The sequence below is a fragment of the Chelonoidis abingdonii genome, chromosome 2 (genome assembly GCF_003597395.2).
Source record: "Chelonoidis abingdonii isolate Lonesome George chromosome 2, CheloAbing_2.0, whole genome shotgun sequence".
Lineage (NCBI taxonomy): Eukaryota > Metazoa > Chordata > Testudines > Testudinidae > Chelonoidis > Chelonoidis abingdonii.
The window spans coordinates 230,338,832-230,354,297 of NC_133770.1; the positions used below are offsets into that span (position 1 = coordinate 230,338,832).

The following is a 15,466-nucleotide window of genomic DNA, read 5'->3' on the forward strand; positions in this document are numbered from 1 at the left end:
GGCCTAGGAAAATAGGTGGTGGGAGTTGGAGAAGTGGCAGCATGTGGCTGCCAGCTATGGGGTCCCTACGTAGGGGCCTGGAGTAGTGCGTGAGCCTGCTCCCTGCTTCCCCCCACTTGCCACAAAGGAGGTAGCCAGTATTTGGCTGCAGTTTACCCCTTGAGGTCAGGGGCTAGACCAAAGGCTGCAGCAGGCCACAGCAGCAAGTGGATGGACTAGAGATTGCCGCTTCCCCCAGAAGGGGGGAGAAAGTGGAGTGGGGCACAGCTGGAGGGCCATGCCCAGAAAGGTATGATATAGGTCTTAGAGGTGGAGCAGAAGTGGCGGCAGTGAGACACCACTAGTGGAAGGTGCACCGACAACCAAGAGCTAATTCCCAGCACTGCCAGCAGGAGGCACCGAGATAGTGAGTCCTGCCCCATTACACTTAGTGACAGCTACATATGTACCTATTATATCATGTACAAGGTCAGAACCCTTCTTCTTCACAACTGAAGAACCTTAACTCCCGAGTCAAACTGAATACTATCCTTTCATCAATAACCACAAAAACAAACACAGCATGGAACATTTCTAAACAAAGCCATCAAAATCTTACAACCCCAAAACCTTAAATCATCACATTTGCTCATTGTTTAGGGTCTCTTAATGCCTGGTTTAAATACAATACTTGGTTGTAAACCGCTACATTTAAATGAAAGCCAATCTCTATTGGGTTCTCCACTTCCTCTCCAGCCCCCTGGGGGAAGTAAGTATAAGCTACTGCAAATAGGTTGATTTCCAGAGATTGAAGATCTAGGGTGTGGGCTGACTAGTTCATATGAAGGAATGTTAGGACCAACCAAACGTAAGGGGAAGGCTTGGGTTGGATTTTGTCTCATTTACTTTTCAGTTCCTTCTGTAAATAAAACAAATCCCCAAGTTTTGGCCTGCTATAATCTGTGTGCATTGTGTTTTGGAGCAAAGTGGGGAAGTCACTTGCTCACAAAGATATGTTCTACCTAATTGTATTCTTTGAAGAAAAAATATTTAGATATCAAAATCCAGAACAAAAATCTATGGGTCAGAGTTAGTTTGTTGTGTTGTGAGGAAATATTACTTTTTTTATATGCGAATAACATGTAGCCATTTACTGTGATCAGTGTCACATTTATAATATCCTTAACTATTCATTTACTCATTTCAATGCTTGGTTTTTGTACATGGTTCTTATTAACCTTAACTTTTTTTTTAAACAAGAGTTCAGATCATTCCTTTGCTATGGAAGAACCCACCGGAGGGACCTCTGGGAGAGAGAATGTCTGTGGATTCTCTTGTGGAGTTCTTCCATAAGAGTACAGATAATAGGATGGCTTTTATTCCTTTCAGACCTCCCAGGGAATAGGCTGTGGGCCCCTGTGAAGAGTGACCCTTGCCGTTATTGCCATGGGGAATGTCAGCTGGTTCCCCTCCCTGATATCTACCCTTTCTGCTACAACTCTGTCCCTTCTTTTGCAGCTCAGTCCTCTGGCTGGATCTCCCATTCCAATCCACTCCTTTTAGGGTATACAAAAGAAAGTCCAATAATGAAAACGTTTTTTGGCGCCCACAAGGGCTTCCAGGTTTTTTCCTTAGCTTTGGGCACAGGGCCTTCCCCATCTGGATTCCCTGCTAAGGGGTAGACTTCTACTGTTGCCCCACCTCTAGGGGTGGATAGGAGAGTCCAGGCCTGCACTTTACACCAGCTTCAGTCTAGGGCCCGATGATGGACAGCTAGTTCTGCACCTTTGGGTGCTAAATAGCTGCCTCCCTGGATCACTCTCTACCTCAGTCCTTTTTTCAACCCACAAAGTAAATTAAAGAACTGAATTAAAAATAAAGTTTCCCACCTTCCCTAACAGTCACTAGTCTCTCCTTTGCAAGCTTGATCAGGTCTCAAGCAACAGGAGCACCGGAGCGATGATTTCCTCAGACCAGATTTCTGTTCCCTTCTACTGCTTCCCTTCTGACCTGCTCTGCTCTCTGTTTTAAGCTCTACCTCCAGCTTGCGCAAGCTCTGCAGGTGTGGCCATGCAGGGTTGCCTGGGCCCAGAGCTGCTCCTTAACCCCTTGTTCTCCAGTATGGGGTTTGTACATCCCATCACAGACTCACCCCAATCCTGGCATATTTTTAGTTCCAATGATATCAGTGGTATAAGCCAGGGAAAAGGTCAATATAGATGACTCTGTCATGCTCCTCTCTCCTTTTTCTACCCATCAACTCCTGTTGTGTTAAACAGTTAAAACTAGTTGCTTAAAAGGCCTCACCTCAATAAACTGGGTTTCTGTAGCATGTGACTTGGGCCCTAAACAAGAGGGCAAAAAGTATATCTCAGTTTATATCCAAAATCCCTGAGCATGGATTAGGCCGGCTCGTTCTCCAGTTGAAAAATCAATATGTGACTCATGGCCCTGAATGCCAAGGACGTTTCTTCAAACTGAAGTTTCCACCTGTTAGTTAATTTGATTCTGCAAATTGTTTGTCAGCTGTTATAACTGACTGCCCTTCCTGGAGGTCCTGATTAAATAAATTACATAAGCTTGTGCTTAACATTAAGTCCATGAGTACCACATGCTTCAGTGCTTCACCTGCTCGGCACCAGAGTTCTTATGTAGTACACTGAGCATCAAAATCTTACAACCCCAAAACCTTAAATCATCACATTTGCTCATTGTCTAGGGTCTCTTAATGCCTGGTTTAAATACAATACTTGGTTGTAAACAGCTACATTTAAATGAAAGCCAATCTCTACTGGGTTCTCCACTTCCTCTCCAGCCCCCTGGGGGAAGTAAGTATAAGCTACTGCAAATAGGTTGATTCCAGACTCAGCCTGGCTCCTTTACACTATTCTGACAGAATATTGGGGCTAAAATGAACCGCAAGGGGAGAATTCCCCTATATCAGGAAAGCATAGGGCCAATGTAAGTGACCATCCCCATCCCACCCCCACACAGACACATGCACACACACAAGGCCTGGTACAGGTGAGGCAGTAACCATACTAAGTGCCCAGTGTTATGGAGATTTGGGGCTCCAGTGCAGCTCAGGAAAGGAGAACAGAAGTTAGCTCATATTGGACATATTTCAGCTCCTACCACAGCCCAGAACCCAGGTGAAGTAAAGCTGCCTTTGCTCCCACTTCCCGACCATTGACGCTTCTGTCCTGCATCTCTCAAGAGGCACCCAGAGTTTGGCCTAGAACATGTAGTGATGTATGTTGTTTGTTCCTTCATGGTTAGGGAAATATTCAAGGGTATTCCAGTGGCAGCCAGGGAGACTCATAGACTTTAAGGCCAGAAAGGACCATCATGATCATCTAGTCTGACCTCCTGCACGTTGCAGGCCACAGAACCTCACCCACCCGCTCCTGAAATAGACCTCTAACCTTTGACTGAGCTACTGAAGTCCTCAAATCATAATTTAAAGTCTTCAAGTTGCAGAGAATCCACCATTCAAATTTCTTTAAACCTGCAAGTGACCTGTGCCTTTTGCAGAAGAAGGAAAACTGCCCTCCCCACCCCACCAGGTCTCCGCCAATCTAACCCAGGGGGAAATTCCCTCCTAATCATAAATATGGTGATCAGTTAGATCTTGAGCATGTTGGCAAGACCCACCAGCCACACACCTGGAAAAGAATTCTCTGTAGTAACTCAGAGCCCTCACCATCTAGTGTCTCATCTCCAGCCATTGGGGATATTTGCTACTAGCAGTCCCATGTCAATTATATGCTACTGCAGGCAGTTTTATCGCACCATCCTGATCATAAATTTATCATGTTCTAGCCTGTTCAAAGATGTGTGCGTCTGAGCAGCCGTGGGGAAGCAAGGGGACCTCTTGAATCCAAAAGATTCCTTAAAATACACATGGATTTCAAAGGAGACATCAAAGACACTGCCCCTCATTGAAAACTAAGAGAATAACCTCAGCTTGCAAAACCTGTCAAAGCTCTGTTGACATCAGTGGAGACCTGGCTATTTATAACAGCTGAGGATCTCCCCCAAAGTCAATGACAAGTACAAAACTAACCTGTGCTGCCTCCAATACAAAACACTCTTTTCTACTTCTGTATAATGCAAATATGGTTTAAATGCAATGAACTCTCAGCTTCTCTGAGTGTGCATAGGGAGGGGCGGGGGAGACATGCACTGCCAACCTATCTCCAACAGAAAAAATATCAGGAAACCCTCCTAACAGAAACTCAGGGAGCTTCCCCTCTCCTAGATAGGAGTAATCCTAAAAGGGGAGAACTTGGCCCATAATCCTTGGTGTAGTTAGGTACAGACCTACCCTTTCTACCCCAGGAGACTTATCTGCAATGCTCACTTTTCCCAGTAGTATTTTAGCTGCTCTTTATCATTATCCTGATCTTTAGTTCCTGCAGGAATCATTCCAACTTCTCTCTTAAACATGTTAAAGAGACATTGCAAGGCAGAGTTCAGAATCATCCTGTGCTTTGTGCATTTGTTGTGCTTTGTGGGGCTGGAGGAAGAGTGGTATGGCTTGGCTTTGCTCTTCCTAACACACTTCACCAATTCTGAGTATTCCTGTTTGTTTGCCTTCTACATTTTACTTTCTGGTACCATTTTTTAACTTCAAATCTTTAAGCACGCCCTCATTGGCTACTGCTTATCCTGTCAATCTTCTTTTTCAAGTCAACTAGTATATTTCACTGTAATTATGGTCTTTTACTGCTCTCCAGCCACCTCCTACATGAGTGAATTATACTTCCTCCCATTGCACTCACCTTGCTAAACTGATTGATTTCAGAAATGTTGGGAAATGGGCCTGGTTTTGCTCTCATTTAAGTCATTGGCAAAACTGCCATTGGCTTCTGTGGAACATCATCAGGCTGTAACACCCTTGTATTGCAAAGTTCTGCAACTGTGTCTTCAACTGATTCTCTACTGTGCTAACTGCAAGTTGCTCAAAAGCACTGGTTCCAAATTTCTCTATTATTTTCATTTTCCTAATAAGTTCCTCACAATCAGGAGTAGGGGTGGGCCAGCTTCTGCTTTGGTTGGAGTCTGTACTTTCTGGATCCATAAGTTACCATCACATTAATTTAGGAACCTTATTTAATAACATGCTTGGCTGTATTTATTACTTACCAGCTCTCTGTGTAGTTAAAATAGCTTATTATGGCCTAGAGATCCCAGAGAACTGGTCTAGAAAATTTCTCCTTCTCCTCTCTTGGTGATCTTAAGCAGATACTCATTATTTCTTTTTGTTTTTCATTCCTTGTATGCGCTACCAATGAATTTCACCACCATGCTCTTTGTTCCCATTGTCACTATAAATAGTTTTCAAATATAGCTCCTCCTCTGAATTTCTGCCTCTACTCTCTCACCTGTGCAGATTATACCCATACAAACTGATGTTTAGTTGAGACTCATCATTGAAGGTATGTCCAGTAGAACACGATAGGATATATCCTATGTGTCTACTTGTTCAGATTTGACTATATGAATATATTTTAATTTTTTTCCAATTAGTGATGAAAACAAAGAGTGCTCTGTTCTCCCCTCACTTAGTAGATATTAGACCAGTGTAGGCAGAATAAATGAAGCCCCCTAGCAGCGCAAGGAGGAATAGTACCATGGCGTGTAAGATCATTAATCCTCAACTGATTTTTCTTTAGAATTTAAATTATAGACCAATAGTGACACCTGCTGGAAGCTTGTAATAAGGGTTATTTAAACTAATAGCAAAATATTCCACAATCCATTCTCTAACAGTCTTCTGTTAATTGTGGAGTTTTAAAGTAAAATAGGCATTTTCTGACCATTTTTTGTCAAGTCTTCACTATAATATTTGAAGCCATATGGGCATGCTAATAAAACTTTGCAATGATAGGAGAATGTGTTTTAAAGAATCTTGACTTACTCTACAAGGTTTTTTAAATAGTCCCCCAAAAAAATCCAAAAAGGAAAATAAAAAGGACTGGGCGCACACATGAATATAAGGCTTTTTTTAAAAGGAGCTGCATTACATAGTTTTAAAATATGTATTTATTGAAATGAATATAAAAATAATGTCATATAGACTCCTACTAAATCTATCAGGGCTTCTATTTTACAAATATAGGAAATGCAGTGAAATGAATAAGTAACTTTATGTTATTGTACCTAGTCAAAGATTCCATTTTTTTAAAAGTCTCTGGGTGCAGTTTCTCAGTAGACAATCGTCTCCTGAGTAATCTAAGCTGCAGACTTCAGGATTCTTCTGTCAGTCTGCCAGATGCCTGGATTCAACAATGTATTAAGCACATGAGTGGTCCCATTGACCTGAGTAGGACTATTCACAGGCTTAACGTTATCTCCATACTTAATTGCTCTGGACTAGGGCCAGGATAAGTAGCACAACAATCATCATCATAAATCGAATTAACTCTTCCATTCTTAAACCCCACATTCACTACCCATAACACTCTGAAACATTTGTCTTTTGAGATGATGTTTCTAAAGTTAGTTGTTGCTCAAAGTTTTGTTCTGTAAGTTTCGTAATCCATTTGTGTTATGCAGAAGTGGCAAAGACACTGTTTTGTGACTGAAGAGGATACTTGTCAAACTTCGCACTTGCCACAGACTCTGGGCCAGGTCCCCAGTTGATGTAAATTGTCAGAGATACATTGAGATTTTACACCAGCTGTGGAGCCACATTTAGTGAGGACTCGTGTTTTTGACGTATCTTAAGAAATTTGTTTTACAGGTGACAGTTAAAGATGTTTGAAAATGCACTGTTATAATTACTGTGTTGAATGTATGATGTGTCCAGAGTTGCATCTTCCCATACTGATTTCTAGATTTCAGCAAAGGCAAAATACTATGTAAAAAGACATCTGGTAAGCATAATAGAGATCATTAACTTTGGAAGAATGTTCATTTGGTGATTGTCTACACTTGAAAACTACCTCATGCTAGGACACAACCTGGAGAAGTCATGACAATTAATTCAGTGTTAAACACTCAGGTTAAATCTTGGCCCCACTGAAGCTAATGGCAGAAGGCCCCTGTCTACACTTAATGCTAGATCATGTTTAACACTATATTAGTTACCATGACTGCTCAAGGTCATGTGCTAACACAATGTAATTTCCCAGTCCAGACAAGCATTTAGGGTGAAATTTACCTGAGCAAAGGCCTAACACAAGAACAATGCATCACATTAGTCCCACTTAAGCCTTGTTTTGGCAACCAATTGACCTTGCATTGGACTTCAGCACACGGGTGAATTTCACCCTTTGAAAACAAAAAGACTTTGTTCGAAATAAGTCCTTATTCCAGAAGTAAGACATTGGTTCCGGTTCTTTTTCTATGTCATTACAATACTTATGAAAATAAAGTATCAGAGGGTAGCCGTGTTAGTCTGTATCCACAAAAACAACAAGGAGTCCGGTGGCACCTTAAAGACTAACAGATTTATTTGGTCATAAGCTTTTGTGGATAAAAAACTTCACTTCTTCAGATGCACCAGGTGCCACTGGTCTCCTTGTTGTTTTTATGAAAATAAAGTACCAACAGGCAGTTCTCAGACATAGTGCAATGCAATCCCTTGACGTGAAGATAACCTCACATAGCTCTGGTGTTAGACTGTATAGTCTGGATCATTCAGTCCATTTACAAGATTCCTGTTGATTTTAATGGGAACTTTGGCGTTCCACTCTAATACAATACAGATTTTTTTTATGATCCCTGACTCGGGGTTTTGTGCTGCCACCCATCAGTATTGTATCCAAGTGCCTTCCATGTAAAATCAGTTAGCAATAGGTTCATTAAGCAAAGACTGGACACTCTGAATGTTACTACTTTGATGTAATGCAAATATTAAATATGCTCAAAGTATTTCTTGTAATATCTCATGCAATTATGGTAACTTAAAATACACTCTTTAAAATGTACACATTTTATGTATTTATGATTTCACTCATGAACGAAGTAACACATATAAGAAAGAATTGCTGGCACTCAGCCATTAAAATACCTTTGAAATAGATTTTAATTCTGAAAGCTTTCATTTCCCATTTAAAAGCTCATGTCAATTGTTACAGTGATTTGTATTAAGGGCACTTTAATGTCTATAGAAATGGACAAAATAATGGCTCCCTTAGTTTATGTCAAAATAGTTACATAAATTCACTATGAATCATCTTAAATTAACTAATCTAACCAAATAAGAAATATTGAGAACTGGCTAGTTCCTGCAAAGACACAGTCTTGCACTCTTCATTCAGGCACAGGCTAATAGGAATGTGTTTATGCAAAGGAGAAGTCAGGTACTGTATGAACCCCAGGTAGCTATACTAACATTATTAAAAATGGCTGCTATGCTGTGTCTTGAAGTGTGATAGACTGAACATTAAAATACATCAGAAAGTAACACAGTGATTAGAATTATAGATTCAACTTCTATATTACCCTATTTATGATCTTCTTGATCTTAAGATTTTCAGCTAGAAACATCCAAGGGATTGCATTTAGACCTTGGAATAATAACTGTTACTGGGATTTTCAAACCCAGGATGACCTAATATTGAAAATATATTGACAGTTCCACCCTTTGGAGACTGAGCCAGCTAGGCCCAGTATAAGAAAAACATAAAATGACAATGTTATGTATTGGTGTGGCTGTCAGTAACATCCATTCCTACCTATTCCAGAATGTAAGAGAAGGGCTGTGTCCTAAAATGAAATTAAATTCCAAGTTATTTTCTAAGTGTGTTGTCACTAGCTTTGTATGGATTTAGTTGCTAATGTTCAGCAAAGTTTTACGGATGGATTTTCTAATACTCTTATAGAGCTGTTCTTTATTATTCATTAATAAATTGAGTCCTGATCTAATATTTACCTTGAATGGTGCACAGAGAACTGTCAATATTGGATCTTGATGATGTTTCATTCAAAATGCAATCCATGTATGATGACTCCATTCCTAAATCTTAACAATTTAATAATGCAAACATTTGCAGTGGGTTACTAGATACTGCAGTACATGTAAAGTGCCACCAAAGACCCACCATTTCTTCACTGAACAGCTCAAACCTGAAGACAGTAAGGGTCTGTCTGCAACAGGAGAATGGGCAGCCTTTCAGGACATATTAACTAACATATTTTTATGTAGTAGATATAATATTGATAAATATAATCCTGTTTCAAAATGTGTTAGCTGGTGATGGCCCACCCTTGGGGGAAGCCTAGGAATGAAGTGTGACCAGCAAACACATTTTAAAGGCGTTAAACTCTCTCTACACAAGTATAAGTAAAAGCAGGTTAGCTAACATTTAAAAACATAACCTAGTTTCTTAGTCTGGATAGGCTTTAAGTGAAACACTTCAGCTAAGTCCTAAATGCCACTGTCCATGAATGGTCCCCATAGGCTGTGTCAGCTCTGATTCAGAGTCCAGTGATGATATCAGTGGGAGTCTTTCCATTGACTTGAAGATTTACCACAGAATAATCTCTAAAGCATAATTGCTAAGCCTTTCCCTATTTTTCCCACCCTCTCATCATAGAGAGAGTGTCATTTAATCATAGACTTTAAGGCCAGAAGGAACTATTGTGACCATTCTAGTCTGACCTCCTGCACATTGCGGGCCACAGATCCTCACCCACCCACACCTGTAATAGACCCGTAACCTCTGGATTACTTACTGAAGACCTTAAATCATGATTTAAAGACTTCAAATTACAGAGACTCTGCCATTTACTCTAGTTCAAACCAACATATGATCTGTGCCCCATGCTGCAAAGGAAGGCAACAAAACAAAACAAAACCAAAAAAAAAACGTGTCCCTGACAATCTGACCTGGGGGAAAATTCCTTCCCCAGACCAAATATAGTGATCAGTTAGACCCTGAGCATGTTGGTGAGATACATCAGCTAGACACCTGGGAAAGAATTCATTATAGTAACAGAGCCATCCCCATCTAGCATCCCTCTCCAACTGTTGGGGATATTTGTTACTAGCAGTCACAGATAGGCCACATGCCACTGTAAGCAATCTTATAGCCACCATAAACTTATCAAGTTCTATTATCATTGTTGTCAAGCAAACCTCAGTACCACTGAAAACTCTGCATGTAGGATCACCTAGCTGGCAAGTAGGATTTAATAACTATGCAGAGTGGCATAATTAACATCACAATGGTGAGCTGTGATCCATATGAAATGAACACTCTGGAGGGGTTTTACAGGGGAGCTTCATAGACAGCAGTGTTTCTTTGGGTTCATGAAGGAGAAATATTAACATGGTAAAATCAAGCTATATTATTTTCTCCTGGGAATATAGTCCAGCCCATTCTCCCACACCCTTTGATAAAATATGTTTGGGATTGTTCACTGTAATGTCCAACCAGAAAGGTTTGGCCAATACAGTGATGCAACCCTACCACTACTCTCTCACACAGAGAGAACTCAGAGTTCCTTTAGTTTCTTTACAAGACATGCATGGCAGCACCTCTGGAGAAGTCCTAGCAGATGGAACAGCATTTTGGGCCTTGACACAGATGAGTTCACCAATCAGCTGTCTTCTGTTCCTGCCTTCTCCTAACTACTCCAGCCTGCCAAAAAGAGATTCGCTACAATAATCAACAGGAGTTTGCAGATTTAGGAATATTAGAAGGTCTCTGCCTTTCACCAGCGCAGGGAGTCCCTAAGGAGAGTTCCTCTCCTTTGCTAACAGATTGGGGGGGCTGGGTAGAAACCTGCTGCAGCTTATGCAGGCTGCTTCCTGTTCTCGGACAGTGCGGGGGTCACTTATCTTGCCCATCTGGAGTTCTTCCACATAAGGCTAATTAGTTGTCGGCCTCATCTGGGCTCCTGGCGGGGGGCGGGGCTGATTATGGCTGATTCGCCAGTATGTGTAGTTTTGTTTATTTTTTTTTAATCTTAGCCTTTCCCATTGATCATACCTAGAAGAAAAGCTTTGCTGCTAAGCAACCACAGGGTTCCTGTGAGTGTAAGGAATAGCAGCTTTCCCTACAGTTCTCAAATCTGACAGCAGGTGAACCTTGAAGTAACAACGCCGTAGCCGTGTTCTCTTGCCTCATTAATGAATGGTGAAGCTTTCGATGGTGCCCGGATTCTGAAAGAGTGTCACCCTCAGAACATATCGGGGTTTGTGGGGAGCTTAAAGTGCTGACTTCATACCCTAGGGAAGCAAGTTTCTGCGTCTCCAGCAGAATGAGGGAAAATGGGGATCGGGATTGACGGGGGCTTTCCTGGAGCGCTCCTGGGCCTGGACAAGCTTGGAGCTTGGACTGGGAAAATACAAGAACTCTGTTAGGAAAAGCGGAGAAGCTCTGACGTCACCTGGCGATGCAGCTGCACAAAAATAAGTCATAGAAAAGCCCCATCCTCTGCCCTACAGCATGGAGCTCAGTTAGCTTGATGGTCCAGTGCCATGTCAAGGCTCCCAACAGCAGGATATAACTGATGTGTGTTTGTTAAAGTTTTAACCCTGAAGCAATAGCATGGGTAGCAGTTTTCAGCAAAGAGCAAACACCTTTTGCCACGAGTAAGCTTCAGGACCCTGGACAGCAGCTCTGCTATTGCTAGCAACATTCCGAGCTGTCCAGATTCCTTAACTCTGGGTGCTCCCTGCGGCCTTTGTATTCGCCCTTCACTTGTTTCCTTTTCTTGGCATTATTCCCCACTTCTCTTTCCTTTTCACTGCTGCTTAGCATCGGGTGCATAGAGTCAGGGAAAGATTGTGCCAGTGTTGGCCGCCCATGAGGTGTAAGTGTGGGTGTCATTTCTAGAACAAGAATGAGGCTGACTTCTTCAGATGGTTTTGCAAAGTTTATTATTGTGCAAGGTTTATCGTTTCTTGATATCTTTAGCTATCCGGGGGGCGGGGTAGGTATCTTACAAAACTTCAGTCAGGAAAATGCAGCATTAACTGTATTGTAAGCGCTATGTCTTGTCCAGTGCCTAGCACAGGGAACGGATGCTGAAGGCGGCCTGTAGCGCAAAGAAAACAATGGTAATTAACAGCTAAAATCAAACTTAAGAAAAAGGCGAGGCCATATTTCAAAGTGCCAGACATGTCACGGACATGAAACTCCTTAATTTAGCCGTAGATAGAATGAAAACCAAAGCAAGGAAAGCTCCTCTGCTTGCAGTTCCTCGGACTGTTCCTGGAGGGTTGTAGCAGCTTGTGGCACCATCCTGAGCACGGCCGTGTGTCCTGTTTCACCTAGAATTCTCCCCCAAAAGCCGGACACTTGGAGCCGGGGAAAAGGCAGCGGAGGCTGAGGGCTGAGCTGCCTGAAATTCTACGAGAGTGGGAGTTAAGACACCAACGACCCAGCGCCCTCCAGTGTCTCAGCACTGGAGATGTGAGGTTGTAATGAAGTAACAAACTGGAGAAGCGGGGTATTTGCCCCTTCAAATAAGTAAACTGCCTTGGGAGTGGGGGCAGAATTAAACCGAAATCGTCTGATTTGGAGCTTGTCTGTTCGGATGCGGCTGGTTGACCCCCTTAGTAATGTTTGTTTTCTCTCTCTCTCTCTCTCTCTCTGTTTCTTCTCCGTCCCACCCTGCTCTAGTCTGCAAAGGCTTCCAGGCCCCTCTCTCTGCTTCCAGGCTTTTCTCTCTTCCCTAACTCCTTCTTTCGCCCTTGGCTTTCAGCTCCCAGGCTCTGCCCTAACTTTGTCACCACCCTTCTTCCAGCTCTGCCAGCTGCCCCTCTGTCAAATATCAGCCCCTTCCCTGGACTCTGGTCTCCGGGGGGCAGGCCGCAGCCCCTGGCCAGCTGCGTGCATTACTAGAAGGCCGCTTGGCCGGGCCCGCGTCACACGGTTGCGTCTTCTGGGAACACCCGAGGTGCCAAAAATGCAAAGAAACCGCGTTCAGGAAACACGGAACTTTCCCAAATCCGTTCAGTGCTGTGAGTACCACTTCTTCAGACAGGCTCCCCTCCCTCCTCCTCGGGATGCCTTATTGCCTAGAGAGACCTTTGTCTACATCTAGAGAAACCTCTGGCTGGCAGCTAATGTTAACGATTTAACACTACGATCCTGGCTGTAACTGGTACATTGAGGTATGGGGGTGTGTGGAGAGGGAATGGCATAAATATAAATAAGGATAAGAGCGATGACAGCTGAAATCCTTCAACGCCCCTTGCTGGCGAATGGCAGAAGCAGGGCTGTTCTGATCTATGGGGCTGGCGCAGGCAGCGTTCCCCATAGGTCTGCGTTTGTGAGTACAGACATGAAGCTGTTTACGATGGTGCTTTCCTGTCAGTATCTTGCTTCCTTGTGCCAATGAAAACGGAAAGAGAGCTGTCATAATTATCAGGGCTGTTCGTGATCTCTCTCTTTCTCTCTCTGTAACCAGGGAGCCCTGACTCCAGCTCCTGAGAAGTCGGAGGAAGTGACGTTAATGTTATTTATGTATCAGATCAATTTCAGTTCCAGGGAGTTGTTGCGTCGTCCTCCTAACTCCTGCCCCGACAGAGTGGTCACAAAATAGCAACAAATTTGCAAGTCCTGAGCAGCCCGTTACAGCAGGCGCTCCATGGAGAGCCTTTAAATCTGTGTCCTATTGACGAGTGTGTGGTTTCCTTCGGAACGGTGTCTGAATGCAATATGAATGTACATATGTTTCCCTGAGACTAATACAGTATGGAGCAGGAAAGATCTATTCCTCTCCACATTGGTGCGTGATTTACCGGTTGCCATTTATGCACAACACTTTTGCACATTCAGGCATAAACCTTTCTTTAGATCAGATTTATTTCAAGCTTCCTGCTACTCCGTAATTTATTCGAGTAGAGGCGTTTTGCCATACAACAAGGAAACCAGATAAGGGGAAAACACGTCCCTGCAATTACCTTGAAGCGCCAATCCCTACCCATATAAAAGCAGCAAAGAATCCTTTGGCACCTTATAGACTAACAGAAGTTTTGGAGCATGAGCTTTCCTGGGTGAATACCCACTTCGTCGGATGCATGTAAAGACGATCCAGATTTAACTGAGCCTACTAAAATGAGACCCAAACATCGACCACACAACCTTCTCCTCCCCGTGCAGCCCCTCCCTCCTGCCCCCAATACACCCGCTTGTTTATCCCAGAATATCTCCTCCCCGGGGAGGAACAGAAGTTGGATCCATGGAACTCTCCACCCCTTCCCCTCCCCAGTTTGTTGACACAATATGTTTGCTGCAGAGGTGGCCCCAGATGTAAACTGCCTGAGATTCACACAAACATGCGTGTGTCACCATCTGGGAACTGACTGGGTTTAGGGGAAGGGAAAGGTCGCCTGCCAAGGCAAGGTGTTGTGCGGGAACTGAGCGAGGTAGAGACTTGGCATTCACGGTTCATTTCTCATTTACTTCGGTCTAGTCCCTTCCCCCTTCTTGTCCTGGGCTGTTGCTCTTCCCTACCCATAACAAGAGCTCGGGAAGGCTGGCTGGACGCATATCCCGGGCATTCTGGTGGTGGCTGAAGGCGGGGGGGAAATCAAGCCAGTGGAATATACAGTAAAATAAGCATCCTATAAAAGCTCCGGACGCATGCGCGTGGCTGGCGAGCCGCCGTCCCTGGGTGAGGAGCCCACTGCTAACGGATGTGATCAAGGCAAAGATTTCCATCTGGCTCCCGGGACTGATGGTGAAATTGTGAGTACTCTCCAGCCCTACAGTGCTGAGCCTGGACGGCCCAGCGGCTCGGCACGTGGGGAGGCGTACGGGGCTTTGGCTTTGCCTGGCTGGGTTTACAAAGTGTATTTTGGGGCATGAGAATAACAATCGGCTGTTTCCTGGTCTGGGAGACCGAGAGGCGCTTCTGGATGGCACTCGCTGTCCCTAAACACGAGGGAGGGAGGGTGTCTCTTTGGATCACCCCCACATTGAAGTTTGGGGGGTTTCCAGGCGTTTCTTCCATTGCGTGCCTGGGAAGCCTCCTTCGGTTTAAAGGCAGGATCCCTCGCTGCGGCAGATCGTTGCATTGTCCCTGGCAGGCAGAGGGGGATCCGGGGGTGTTTACACGCAGAGCACAGGTGCGGCGCTAGCACAGGTGTGATCTCACGCGGGCGGCGGCGGGGGCCTGGGGAAGGGGGCTGGTGGCCAGCATGGAAGCCAGGGCTGCCCTGGTTCCTGGGGCTAGACCTGGAAAGGGGAGCTCGCTTCAACCTCTGCAGGCAGCGGTGGGTGGCTGCACTGGCCGGAGTGTGAGGGCCCAGGGAAGTGGCCACCCCCGGCCGGGCTGGCCTGTGGCGCGGAGCCCGTAGCGCCGTGCCCAGGGCGGCGGGCTACAAGTTCGCTGCGGGGAAGCGGGCGGGGGTCACTTGGCCGCTTTCCACAAGCAAGGGGCGCAGCCCTCCCTCGGCGGTGGGCAGGGAGCCGCTGGGGAGCAGGGACCCGCTGCACCCCGGAGCCCGCTTGCTACGAGGGCAGCGGGACCTGGGAAGGCTCCTGCCTAGTGCAGGCGCTGCCTGTCCAGGGGCCGC

General features: G+C 44.5%; 1 protein-coding gene across 1 annotated transcript in view; it reads left to right on the top strand.

The window, feature by feature from the left end:
* Positions 1-14,531: 14,531 nt before the first annotated feature.
* The window catches only part of RGS20 (regulator of G protein signaling 20), a 43,971-nt gene continuing 43,036 nt past the window's right edge, over positions 14,532-15,466 (top strand). Inside the window, exon 1 of the mRNA XM_032774699.2 lies at positions 14,532-14,636. Coding sequence (XP_032630590.2) covers positions 14,532-14,636 — 105 coding nt within the window. The remainder of the gene's footprint in view (positions 14,637-15,466) is intronic.